General features: G+C 43.2%; 1 protein-coding gene across 7 annotated transcripts in view; it reads right to left on the bottom strand.

The window, feature by feature from the left end:
- Positions 1-12976, bottom strand: part of RBM19 (RNA binding motif protein 19) — a 190598-nt gene extending 177622 nt beyond the window's left edge. For 6 of the 7 annotated variants that reach the window (XM_058158301.1, XM_058158300.1, XM_058158303.1 and 3 more), the window contains exons 1-10: positions 12837-12976; positions 11999-12181; positions 10820-10951; positions 10589-10630; positions 8385-8559; positions 7214-7485; positions 6085-6165; positions 3847-3925; positions 2625-2696; positions 518-718 (exon numbers count right to left, since the gene is read on the bottom strand). In XM_058158301.1, coding sequence (XP_058014284.1) covers positions 518-718; positions 2625-2696; positions 3847-3925; positions 6085-6165; positions 7214-7485; positions 8385-8559; positions 10589-10630; positions 10820-10951; positions 11999-12181; positions 12837-12872 — 1273 coding nt within the window. In that variant the 5' untranslated portion in view covers positions 12873-12976. The remainder of the gene's footprint in view (positions 1-517; positions 719-2624; positions 2697-3846; positions 3926-6084; positions 6166-7213; positions 7486-8384; positions 8560-10588; positions 10631-10819; positions 10952-11998; positions 12182-12836) is intronic. The other variant, XM_058158305.1, reaches the window with a different exon arrangement.
- Positions 12977-13889: the final 913 nt, after the last annotated feature.

The following is a 13889-nucleotide window of genomic DNA, read 5'->3' as shown; positions in this document are numbered from 1 at the left end:
GAGTTCAGAATCAAACAGAGATGCCGACTGGGAACAGAATTAACAACGTTGCTTTCCTGCAAAGGGCCCACGTGCCTTTGCTCCTCTTTTAAGTCTTATGGGAGGGGCCAATCATCTCCAGGCCTTACTCCTGAGTCGTCCCTTTTGTTTTAACCGTTCTTGCCCTTCTGGCAGCTCCGCGCATGCGCGCGCTAGGAACAGGCTCCTCCTGTTCCTCTACCTCTCTGCTGTCTGACTCTGGAGGCTCCGGAGTCCGTGCGTCGCTCCCAGATGGCCCTGGCCCCATCTCTGCCTCCAACGCAGAGCCCTCGTCCGGGCCTTCCCCAGACTCCAGGACTGGCCCATGTTCCCCCCCAGCCTCCTCACTGTCTGACTCCGCTGCCAGCTCCGCAGGCTGCTAGCGGACCACAACAGTTCCTAAGCTATGTTGAAATCTTGAAGAGGATCTTTCCAGTTTTCGGGAACAACCTTTTGGAAAAAGAGGCTCCAAGCCCCGCAAAACAGCAGGACAATTTACCGTGTTTGGCAAAGATGGCCTCCAATTCCTCTTCAGTGCAGGTGTAAGGAAGGTTCCTCACGAAGAGCCTTCCGGATTCCGAAAGATCTTCTTCTTCCTCATCTTCTTTTTTGGTCCTTTGCCAGATCTGGCCGGATCCCTTCTCAGAGGGCTTCCCCTTAGCGCTCTTCTCTTCTGGAAACAGCTCAATGTACCGACCGCCTGCCAGGTGAAATGCAGAACGCAGATTAAGCCCTCGACTTGCGACCGCCATCAAGCCCCAAATTTCCTGTTGCTAAGTTGCGAGGCATCGGTGAAGTGAGTTTTTCCCCATTTTACGACCTTCCTTCCCACAGTTGTTGAGCGAGTCCCTGCAGCTGTTAAAAGTGAGCGACAATGGTTGTTAAGTGAATCGGGCTTTCCCGTTCACACTGCTCGTCAGAAGGTCGCAAGAGAGGGACCACGTGACCCCCTGGACGCCGCAACCGTCGTAATTATGAGTCAGCGTCTGAATTTTGACCACGTAACCGTGGGGATGCTGAGATGGCCGTAAGTGTGGGGAAACGGTCAGAAGTCAACTTTTTTTCAGTGCCGTTGTAACTTCAAAAGGTCGTTACATGAACCGTTGTAAGTTGAGGACTACCTATATCTCAGAAAAAGCATTAAACCATCTTTGGAAAAATCCGGCCAAAGACACCGTTGCAACCATTTCTCTGAGAACGTATCAATGCCAATCCTTTCCAAAATGCACCAAGCATATGCACCAAGACAAATTCCTTGTGTGTGCAATCACACTTGGCCAATAAAAAATTCTATTCTATGCAATGCTATGCGAGTCTAGTCTAGTCTAGTCTAGTTTGTTATTTCTATTCTATTCTATTCTATTCTAGTCTAGTCTAGTCTATTTCTATTCTAGTCTATTCTAGTCTAGTCTATTCTAGTCTAGTCTAGTCTATTCTATTCTATTCTAGTCTAGTCTTTCTATGATTCTATTCTATTCTAGTCTAATCTAGTCTATTTCTATTCTATTCTATTCTATTCTAGTCTAGTCTAGTCTAGTCTATTTCTATTCTATTCTATTCTAGTCTAGTCTAATCTAGTCTTTCTATGATTCTATTCTATTCTATTCTATTTTATTCTATTCTATTCTAATCTAGTCTGTTCTAGTCTAGTCTAGTCTAGTCTAGTCTATTTCTATTCTATTCCAGTCCAGTCCAGTCCAGTCCAGTCCAGTCCAGTCCAGTCCAGTCCAGTCTATTTCTATTCTATTCTATTCTATTCTATTCTAGTCTAGTCTAGTCTAGTCTAGTCTAGTCTAGTCTAGTCTATATTTCTATTCTAGTCCAGTCCAGTCCAGTCCAGTCCAATCCAGTCCAGTCCAGTCCAGTCCAGTCCAGTCCAGTCCAGTCTATTTCTTTTCTTTTCTTTTCTTTTCTTTTCTTTTCTTTTCTTTTCTTTTCTTTTCTATTCTATTCTATTCTATTCTATTCTATTCTATTCTATTCTAAATGCCAAGATAAAGCCCCCCAATAATTGGTAAACAGGGGCAGGGGTTCCCCCGAGATGGTCATCCTGAAAACAGGCAAATTTTTACTTCCCTAACAAAAAATGTACCCCTATAGTACCGTATGTATGCTTAGAGGTTTTGCGTGTTATGTCTTAAACGTGTGCTTAAAATGCCAGTGTCAACTCGCAAAGCATCCGTGGACTGCTCTCAAGTTGCCATAGGCCGGGGTGGGAGGAGGGGGGGAATGGGAAACCGGTGCAACGGCACAGCAGCCAAAGACAGATGCACATTCCATGCTTCTCTCTCTCAAGGCTGTATCCCAGGGTTACCTACAGCAGCTGGAGGGGAGTGACCTCTACAACCTGCAAAATTGCTCCGTTGGTGAATGTGATTGATGACACACCCAGGGGGGGAAACAGGGTCATAATTGGAGCATAAATTAAGTAGGGTCAGAGCTGGCTTCACTTGGGAGCGTGCCAGACATGAAGCTCCTAATAAATAAATGGATTTCTTTTGAAAGTCTTGGCTCAAGACTTATGATTTAATTGGGGCATCCTTCGGGGGAAAAAGTCACTTAGCCCGAATAATTTTTCCCTAATCCAAAAAAATCAGGAGACTCACCCATGTATTCTCGATCCCTCTTTAGGGCTTTCTGTTGTTCTTCCTCCGTGTTAAAATCGACAAATACGTAGCCTGTGGAATTCGAAATTATTGATATTCTAATTATTTAGAGAACTGGAAACAGAGAAAAGGAGGAAACAGAGAAAAAAAGGAAACAGTATGCTATCCATTTGAATTACAGTTTAAGAGGACAACATTATTGCAAGCATAAAATTGTTTTCCTTTTTCACCCAGAGTCGTACACACACACACACAAACGCACAAACACCTGTGGAAGACTGCATCATTTATGATACAGGTTTTGGTCTTGAATTGATTATGCAATGGAGCCCTTAACATATAGATACACAGCCCTACACATTAGAGTAATAAAAAATATACAAGCAAATTTAAAAGGAAGGAAGGAAGGAAGGAAGGAAGGAAGGAGATGGGAATGGGAGGCAGGGAGGGGGAAAGAATTAAAGGAAAGGAAAAAAAAGGAAAGGAAAGGAAAGGAAAGGGGAAAGGAAAGGAGGAAAGAAAAGAAGGAAGGAGATTGGAGGGAGGGAAGAAGGAAGGAAGGAAGGAAATAGGAATGGGAGGGAGAGAGGGAGGAACGAGATGGGAATGGGAGGGAGTGGGAAAGAAGGAAAGGAAAGGAAGGAAAGGAAAGGAAAGAGGAAAGGAAAAAAGAGAAAAGGAAAGGAAAAGAAAGGAAAGGAAAGGGGAGAAGGAAGGAAGGAAGGAAGGAAGGAAGGAAGGAAGGAAGGAAGGAAGGAAGGAAGATAAAACTGTAACCTACTCCAAGATGGGATTATATAGGAAGCTGTACGACGCTATTGTTAAGTGTGCAATAATGCTAAATAATAAAGCTGCAATTTTATTCAGAATCCCAGAATAAGTACAATGGACTGGGGAATTCTGGGATTTGACGTCCACGTGTCTTAACAAGTCGCCAAGTTTGAAAAACGATGCTCTAAGTGATCTTAAACAAAAGATGCAGTGCGATGGTCCAGTGTCAGCCCACTCCCTCTAAAGTATTCTACTTATTACAGATTTCTCATTTTTGGCGTTCCACCAAAATATTCTCTTTTTGGCTTTGCCGGAAGTTCATGAGCAAGCAGCATAAACAAGGCAAGGTGATAGATATACCACCTCTGACCTGTGCAAAGCACTCTTTAACAAACAAAAGGTAAGAAACAGTCTAGCTAAGAGCATAAATGACAAAATACCTATTAATTACCTGTCTTGTTCCCGTGTGCGTTCCTTGCAATCCGGATTGCCAGGGGACAAAGTGGCACAAAAAACTCCTTCACGTTTTGCTGCGTCCATAAAAGGCAGACAAGCATGAAAAAGGCGGTTAGTTCTTGAGGAGTGATGGCTGACTTTTTTGCCATTGCGTGCCAAAAGCGGGAGGAGTGGGGGGCGGGGTCGCATGTGCGCATGCCCACACCCATAATTCTATGCACCCTGCCCCCCTGCGCATGCACGCACGACCCCCCCCACCCCCGCACTCCCTCTTCTTTTGGCACGTGATGGCCCGGTGGACCAGTTATTCGCTCTCCCTGGGCTCCAGAGCCTTTCTAGGAGCCCGGGGAGGGCGAAAACAGCCTTCCCCAACCTTTGGAGGCCAGAAACATCCTTTTTCCTGACTTCCAGTGGGCCCAGAAGGCCCCAAAATCAGCTGGCCAGAGCGCGCATGTGCGCTGCAGCTGAGCTCGCGTGCCGACTGATATGGCCCTGCGTGGTACCTGTGGCACGCATGCCATAGGTTCGCCGTCACAGTTCTAGAGCCAACCCACATCCCCGCTTCGTGACGCCGTGATCTGCAAGGAAGTCCTCCAATATTGGTTGGTTGGTTTGCACATGATACAAAACTCGGGTTCAGAACATAGAATCATAGCGCTGGAAAGGGACCTTGGAGGTCTTCTAGTCCCACACCCTACTCAAGCAGGAGATCCTATACTATCCCTGACAAAGGGTCGTCCAATCTCTTCTAAGAAACCTCCAGCGATGGAGCACCCGCAACTTCTGACAGCCTGCCGGTTTCACTGATGGTCCTCATGGTCAAGGATTTAATTTACCTACAGTAGTAGCCAAAATTGTGGGAACCTTTTGGGAAAAGTGTATTTTCTAAAACTAATAACATCACTTTTTTGTGGGGGGGGGAGTAGTACCACAAAATTATATATCAATGGAAAGATAATTCAATCAGGAATGTAATTCAATAACTTTTATGAAGGATTTGCAATTAGAATAGCAGTTATAGGAGAAAGAAGATAAGTGAAACACGTAGAAAACACGAGATATACAAAAATGATCACCATAAAAGTGAGCCTCTGTGGCTCAGACTGCTAACGCAGACTGTTATTAACAGCAGCTACCTGCAATTACTGCAGGTTCTAGTCCCACCAGGCCCAAGGTTGACTCAGCCTTCCATCCTTTATAAGGTAGGTAAAATGAGGACCCAGATTGTTGGGGGGCAATAAGTTGACTTTGTATATAAATATACAAATAGAATGAAGACTATTGTTAACATAGTGTAAGCCGCCCTGAGTCTTCGGAGAAGGGCGGGATATAAATGTAAATTAAAAAAAATGAGATATACAAAAATGATTACCATGTCAGTTAATACTTAGTTGCATAAGCATGAATTACGGCCTTACAACGTCTTCTCATGGAGTCAACCAAGTCTTTTAGTTCTCCAGCTATTATAATATTGAAGGATGGCGTCTATTAACTGAGTTTTATTGCTGGATCGCTTCTGACTAACAAGGTTCTTTAATTGGCTCCATAGAATTTTCCATTGGGTGAAGGTCTGGGCTATTCCCAGGCCATTCCAGCAGTGGAATAGGATTATCTTGAAACTCCAAAAGTGGTGTTATTAGCCATCAAACCTCAAAAATACAGTTTTCCCAAAAAGTGCAGGGTGCCAAAGGAGACAAAGGTTTGTGATAAGGCCGAAGGACTTTTTCTGAAGGACTTTGTTTTGGAATTAATTTGGACTAAGCTGAGAATGAAGTAATTCTCAGCTGTTCTAATAAAATATGTTTGTTTAGGGCTGATTGTGTCTGATAATAACTACTTGGGCCTAGCTCACAACACCCAACCTGCTCAGCCCCTCCCAGGAATCCCCATGCGGCCCGTTTTGGATGCAGGTAAGTGGAGGGCGTGCGCAGAGGGTCAGAGAGGGCGAAAAACGGGCCTACTGGAAGTTCGGGAAGGCCTGAAACGGGCCCATTTCCAGACTCCAGAGGGCTTCTGGAGCTTGGGGAGGCTGTTTTCGCCCTCCCGAAAACTCAAGAAAAGCCTCCAGAGCCCAGGGAGGGCAAAAACACACACACATACACCGCCTTGGTGCAGGCGGCCATCTAAGCCCCTCCCCTCCCCCCAGCTATCGGGCAAAGAACCCCTTGCTAAAAATTTTGAAGCCCACCCCTGCACACAGGACTTAGGTGAGTTAGAAAGTGGCCTTACTTACCTCTGTGACATTAAATGGGGCCCCCCGCATTTTCACTGTGAATGCCGTAGTGGGCTCACCGGCAACGACCGATCCGTTTTCCTAAAGTAAGAAATACAAAAAACATCTTGCGTTTTATTTCTAACCGGAGCATTTCAACAACTGTAGCGTCAGAAACGGCCTTCTGCTAAACCGAACAATTGAATATATCATTCTTCTGGTTGATGACATGCAAGCAGTCCTCGACTTACGACCCCAAAAAATGGAACCCACGTTTTTTTTTTGTGGCTCAGCAAGACAATTGTTACAAGTTGGGTCCCATTTTACCACCTTTCTTGTTGCGGCCGTTAAGCGAATCACGGCAGTTGTAAAGTGAGAGGCATGGCGGTTCGGCGAATCTGACTTTACTGGCCAGGAGGTCACAAAAGGGGATCACGTGACACACACACCCTGGGACACCGCAATGGTCATAAATATGAACCAGTTGATTTTGATCTCGTGACCATGGGGGGGGGGGTGCGTGTGTGTTCTGCAATGGTCATAAGGGTGAAAAACGGTCATGTCCCTTTTTTCAGCGCCGTTGTAACTTTGAGTGGTCGCTAAATGGAACTGTTGTAAGTCCAGGGCTACCTGTGCATGCTTCAATAGATAAAGATGCATTCAAACATCTAAAATTTGGGGAAAGTGAAGAACTGGATCGAAGACCCTGGAGACTGTTTCCATCGTTGGGAGGTGTCAGAGTATGAATATTCATAGACTGGAATAGACATGGTAACAGGTCAGCCAATGGGGACTGTTTGGAAACTGAAACAGAATTTGCTGTGTGAGCAACAAGGAGACAGGGAGGAACCTGGGCGTGGCTTAGTCTTAGCTTAACTGCCCTGTATAGTGGTGGTTCTTTTTGTCTGTATTTGTCTGAAACTGAAACTAGTCTGCTCTCTGAATGGAAACTGAAACTGAAACTAATCTCTGCTGTTCTCTCCTCTGCCTGTGTTTTTTGCTGGTAACTCTCTACCACACTGTAAGACTCTGCTGTTGGTATTGTATGTGTTATTATGTATATAAAGAGAAGTTAATGGATCCTGCTGAATCGGTTACCTGTGCTTGCTTTCTGGATGTGATTTCCGCAACAAGCTCGGACAGGACATACCTGTGATGTCATTTTGGTACCCTTGGTGTCCTCAGTGAGATTCTGGACATTGACTTTTCCGGTCAGTCTGGTCTTGCTGTTAGAAGCAGCACTTGGCTTGAGGCTGGTCTTCTCTTCCACCTCTTCTCCTCCTCCATCAGATGCCTCACTGTCCATCTCCTCGGCCTCGCTCTCCTCTGCCGACGAAGGTGAGGATTCGTCCCCCTTCACCACTTTGGATCGCAAATAATCCATGTCGGAGAGCTCCTTGCTCGGAGAGCTTTCGCCCTTCCCTGGGGTGGTGGAGAAGAACAGCGCATCAGCAAGTGTTCTGACCTTGGCTTTCCCTGCAGCACAAAGCCGAGAGCCCCCCAAACTTTGAAAAGAAGACCAATGCTCTGGAAGTACTGTATTTTTCGGAGTATAAGACGCACCGGAGTATATGACGCAGCTTAGTTTTTGGGGAGGAAAATAGGGAAAAAAAAATCCGTCTACCAGGGATTTTCTGCACATTAGTTTGCTGTTCACATCTGGTCAGTTTCTGCACATTAGTTTGCTGTTTTTTATCCCCTGCTTGGGGATAAAAAAAACAGCTTCTAAAGCACAACTGATCTTTGGAGAGAGAAGCAATGAGAAAAGCAGGCAAACCACGGAGATTGCTTCACTCGCTAGTGCCTTGTTAGGGCTGGAAAAAAACTTCACAGCTGAGAGTCGGAGGGAGCAGGCAAAGCACGGAAGATCGCTTCACTAAAAAAAAGCTTAGCACGGAGATAACTTCACTCGCTAGCGTCTCATTAGGACTGAAAAAAAGCTTCAAAAAAGCTCCATTCGGAGTATAAGACACACCCAAATTTTCAGCCTCTTTTAGGAGGGAAAAAAGTGCGTCTTATACTCCGAAAAATATAGTACGTCTATGGAGATTCTCAACCACTGATTGTACCAAAGATTGCTTTTCCAAAAAGCAACTGGACTTGCTTGGGGTTTTTTATTCCTTTGAAAAAGTTTCGTTTCTCCTACAAGAAGATTCTTCAGTTCTAGCCGAAGAAGAGTTAGAATCGAAGAAGCTTTCTGAGTGAGAAGCAAAATGTTTTCAAAGAAAAATACCACAAAAGTCCTGGAAAAAGGACCTTTGGGACAAACGCTCTGGAAATTATTGGTCAAACTTCCACCAAAAACAGAATGGCTCCATTACTTGGCGCAACCGCCGCATCCATCTCCTCGCTCGAGCCCTCATCGGAATCGAAGTTCAGATAATCTTCAACCACCTCAGCACGTTCCTCCGCTTTTGTGTCGTTGGACCAAGTTGCAACCTGGGACCGTTTCTGATGGACTGCCAAGAAGTCTTGAAACGCTGGTTCTCCTTCCAGCTGAGCAAGGATAGGATCGTGGTTAGAAAGGATCGTGGTTAAAAGAAGTCATTCAATATTATGTCCTTCACCAAGGGCAAAGTTTGAAATTGCTAGACCAATTCTTGAAAACAGCTCGACTGTCTGGAACCCATACCACATTTCTGACATCAATACAACTGAAAGTGTCCAGAAATATTTTACAAGAAGGGTTCTCCACTCCTCTGAATACAACAAAATACCTTATGCCACCAGACTTGAAATCTTGAATTTAGAAAACTTAGAACTCTGCCGCCTTCGACATGACCTGAGTTTAACTCATAGAATCATCTATTACAATATCCTTCCTGTCGAAGACTACTTCAGCTTCAATTGCAACAATACATGAGCATACAATAGATTTAAGCTTAATGTTAACCGCTCCAATCTTGATTGCAGAAAATATGACTTCAGTAACAGAGTTGTTAATGCCTGAAATACACTACCTGACTCTGTGGTCTCTTCCCAAAATCCCCAAAGCTTCAACCAAAAACTGTCTACTATTGACCTCACCCCATTCCTAAGAGGTCTGTAAGGGGTGTGCATAAGAGCACAAGCGTGCCTACCGTTCCTGTCCTATTGTTTCCTTTCGTTATATCCAATTAATATAGTTATTATATACTCATGCTTATATATATGCTTATATATTATATAGTTATTTCATGCTTATGCTTATATATACTGTGTGACAAAACAAATAAATCAAATAAATAAACAATACCCCTTTATTTCAGGATGTAGTTATTTTAAGGACATGAGGAAAAAAAAAACCTGAAGGATCTCACGGGATTCCAAAAAATCTCCATCACTGCCACAAATCTTGGAGAAGGTTAAATTAATGTGGCTAATGTTAATTGCTAATGTGTTACTAATTACAGTAGTGGCCAAAATTGTGGAAACCTTTTGGGGAAAAGTGTATTTTTGAGGTTTGATGGCTAATAACACTGTTTGTTTGTTTTTTTCTTTTTTTTGGAGTTTCAAGATAATTCTATTCCACTGCTTGGGAATATCCCAGACCTTAGCCCAATTGAAAATCGATGGAGCCGACTAAAGAAACTTCTTAGTCAGAAATGACCCAGAAATAAAACCCAGTTAATAGAAGCCATCATTCAATCTTGGTTTCACATGAGAACAGCCGGAGAACTAAAAGACTTGGTTCACTCCATGGAAAGACGTTGTAAGGCCGTAATTCATGCTAAAGGTTACCCAACTAAGTATTAACTGACATGGTGATCATTTTTGCATATCTCGTTTTTTCTATCGTAATAATTTTTGTATATCTCGCTTTTTCTACATGTTTCACTTTTCTTCTTTATATTGTAACTGCTATTCTAATAGCAAATCCTTCCTAAAAGTGATTGCATTCCATTCTTGATTAAATTATCTTTCCATTGATATATAATTTTATGGTAGTACTACTACAAAAAAAGTCGTGCTATTAGCTAGTTTGAGAAAATACACTTTTCCCAAAAGCTTCCCACAATTTTGGCCACTCCTGTAATTGCTAATCTTCTTGACTCAGCAGTAGGCAAATAAAACAAATAACAAGCATTTTTTTCCTACCTTTTTTTTTTGCAATGCAAGGAATATCGTGACATAGAAAGTTAAGCAATAAAGTAAACAAACAGAAGAATAAAAGTTGCGAAAGTAAAAGCAAAATAAAAAGTAGCATATTAAAAAAAGTCACCAAATCAGGCCATAACCCATTCAAGGAGAAAAATGATACACTAGCAATCTTAAAGAGCAAAGGAAAGTGATGTTACAAATTCAGTAACTCACAAAACATCATTTGTCTGAAGTGGTGTAGGGTTTTCCTGCCTAAGCAGGGGTTGGACTAGAAGACCTCCAAGGTCCCTTCCAACTCTGTTATTCTATTCTATTCTAAAATGCCTGTGTGGTTTTTTTGTAAAAAAACAAAAAAAAACAAAAAAAAACCTGCTTAATTCCAATGGTGACAAACGTCACTCTTTTGCTTCTCATGGCATCTCTATCCTCCTTGATTCGGATTTACCTCTTTCAGTTGTCCTGCTTTGTTTTTCTTCTTTGCTCCATCCTAGGAAACAAAAAGAAATTTTTTTTTTAATAAAACATTATATACCCCGTGTAAAAGGAAAAGTTAAAATGAACTTAAAAGTGACTAGCTTGAGAAAGAAACAAGAGAATAGAATAGCTGAGAGTCTTCATCTAAAGGCAATTTGACATGTGATAAAGCTTGAAGGAGGGAAAAAAATCTTTTTCTTACTTGTTTCTTTTCCACGTGGTCTGAATTCTTTGTGGGTTTTTTAGAGGTTTCCTTTAACAGCTGGGGCTTACTTGAATGTTTGCTCCAAGCTTTAGGCTTTGATGGATCCCCAAAAGACTTACATACTTCAACCTGGGGGGGAAAAAAGATCTATTTATAAGCCCACCATCTATGATTGTGGAAAGGTACTGTTCAAAAGACAATAGGACTTTCTTGGGGTTTTTTTTCCTCCCCCTGAAAATGTTTTGCTTCTCATCCATGAAGCTTCTTCATTTCTAACTGAAGAAGAATTAGAACTTCTTGGATGAGAAGCAAAAAAAATTTTTTTTAAAGTAAAACAGTAAGCTCACCCAAAGCTATCCTCACTCTTGTTTTGTGAAAGTGAATTTATACAGAAGACACTAGATGGTGTCATCTGCCTTAAAATCAAAGAGAGTGATGAACTGAATTCCCTGAAGTTTCTGAATAAAAAGACTAAGCATTAACAATGTGCTTGAACCTTGGGAAGGATTAGCGAACCTATTTTGTACCTTAAATTTCTGGAAAACTTCCAACAGCCTGAAAACGTCCAGAATTTCTGGACCAATTTCACAGAACAGAATAGGAATAGGAATAGGAATAGGAATAGGAATGGAATGGAATGGAATGGAATAGACTATAAGGGGCGTGCATAAGAGCACAAAAGTGCCTACTTTTGCCTGTCCTATTGTTCTCTTCATTATATCAAATTAATATAGTTGATGCATATTTTTTTACTTATATATATATATATATATATATTTTCTTCAAGATATGTTGTTTTATCTATGACAATTGTTTATGTATACTGTTGTGACAAAAAGAAATAAAAAAAATAAAGAATAGAATAGAATAGAATAGAATTCTTTATTGGCCAAGTGTGATTGGACACACAAGGAATTTGTCTTTGGTGCATATGCTCTCAGTGCCCATAAAAATATAAGATACATTCGCTAAGAATCACAAGGCACAACACTTAACGATAGTCATAGGGTCCAAATAAGCAATCAAATCGTATTAGGATACAGTCGATATAAATCGTAAGGATACAAGCAACAAGGTTGCAGTCATACAGTCAAAAGTGGGAGGAGATGGGTGATAGGTCACCTCCCCTTTGCTTCACAGAGGCTAAACAAATTCAAAAGCACAGATTTGGCTCACCGTGACTCTGGACGTGTCTATGAAGCTTTTGTTGAAATGAGACCGGGCGGTTTTGGCATCTTCTTCCGACTGAAAGCCAATAAACCCAAATTTGCGGAATTTGCCATCCTTGGTGAATTTCAAGCAGCAATCGGTCAGCGTCCCAAAAGCGGCAAAGAGGTGGCGAAAGCGTTCTTCCTTGATCTGTAGGAGAAGCAGTGACGATCAAATCATCCAAGCAGAGCTAAGAAGGCTGATGTGAATCGCCTCACATCAGGCAGGACTATAACTCCTAGTCTCCTAGTGACTGGCCCAAAGTCACTCAGCTGGCTTTCATACTGAAGGCAGGAATAGAACTCCCAGTCTCCTAGTTGATTGGCCCATAGTCACCCAGCCGGCTTTCACACACAGGATTAGAACTCCCAGTCTCCTATTTATTGGCCCATAGTCACCCAGCCGGCTTTCACACACAGGATTAGAACTCCCAGTCTCCTAGGGATTGGCCCAAAGTCACTCAGCCGGCTTTCATACTGAAGGCAGGACTAGAACTCCCAGTCTCCTACTTGATTGGCCCACAGTCACCCAGCGGGCTTTCACACACAGGACTAGAACTCCCAGTCTCCTATTTATTGACCCACAGTCACCCAGCCGACTTTGATACTGAAGGCAGGACTATAATTCCCAGTCTCCCAGTTTCTGGCCTCTTGATACCTGAACTCCTGCACCCAGCTGGCCATTCGGTACATGCACCTGCAGCCATCCAAGCTATAATTGGCTCTCCAGATGCAACAGGAAACAGCAAAGAAGCCACGAGTTCTACATCCCACCCTCGCAACCCCCTTCGGCCCGCCTTTCTCACCCCGTTGGGCAGATTCTTCACAATCAGCCGCGACATTCTGGCCTCAGAGGCGGCCGCTCGAAGGGGGAAAAAAAATACGAGCCCGCTAAACACGCGTCCGCATGGGCGCCGCCATTTTGCCCGGGCCGAGCGATCATGTGACTGACTTTTGTTCTGCGCCTGCGCGTTAGGCGAAACGCCTCTCTGCGTAGCTGTTCAAAGAGTCCGGGTGCTGGTATATCTCCAAAGAGGGAGAGAGAGAGATGAGATTTTATCAGTTCTTCCGGTTCTCAACGAGGGGAATGAAAAAAGTTTGAGTGGAGGGCCACTCTCTTTCTCTCTCTTTCCCCCCCCCCTCGCGCATACATAGGATTTCAACCGTTTTCTCTGCAGTTTAGAAAGGTAAAAATCAGTGTTGCCACAAAGAATCAAGCTATTCTTTAAAGTACCTGAAGGCAGGACAAAGAAGCAACGGATGATGAAAAATAATCAAGGGGAGAAGCAATCTAGAACTAAGGAGAGATTTCCTGACAGCGAGGACAATGAATCAGTGGAACGACTTGCCACCAGAAGTTGTGAATGCTCCAACACTGGAAATTTTTAAGAAAATGTTGGATAACCATCTGACTGAGATGGTGTAGGGTTTCCTGCCTGGGCAGGGGGTTGGACTAGAAGGCCTCCAAGGTCCCTTCCAACTCTGTTTTTTCTATTCCATTCTGTGTCTTTCTACCTCCTGATTCTACCTTAACATAACATAACATAACATCAGAGTTGAAAGGGACCTTGGAGGCCTTCTAGTCCAACCCCCTGCCCAGGCAGGAAACCCTACACCATCTCAGTCAGATGGTTATCCAACATTTTCTTAAAAATTTCCAGTGTTGGAGCATTCACAACTTCTGAAGGCAAGTCGTTCCACTTATTAATTGTTCTAACTGTCAGGAAATTTCTCCTTAGTTCTAAGTTGCTTCTTTCTTTGACCAGTTTCCACCCATTGCTTCTTGTTCTACCCTCAGGTGCTTTGGTCTTCATCTACCTAAGTTCTTTGGAAGCGTTAAACGGGTTCAAACGAGAACC

Source organism: Ahaetulla prasina, chromosome 15 (assembly GCF_028640845.1).
Source record: "Ahaetulla prasina isolate Xishuangbanna chromosome 15, ASM2864084v1, whole genome shotgun sequence".
NCBI classification, from domain to species: Eukaryota; Metazoa; Chordata; class Lepidosauria; order Squamata; family Colubridae; genus Ahaetulla; species Ahaetulla prasina.
The sequence above is the reverse complement of the archived record's forward strand: the minus strand, read 5'-3'. Positions and strand labels throughout refer to the sequence as shown.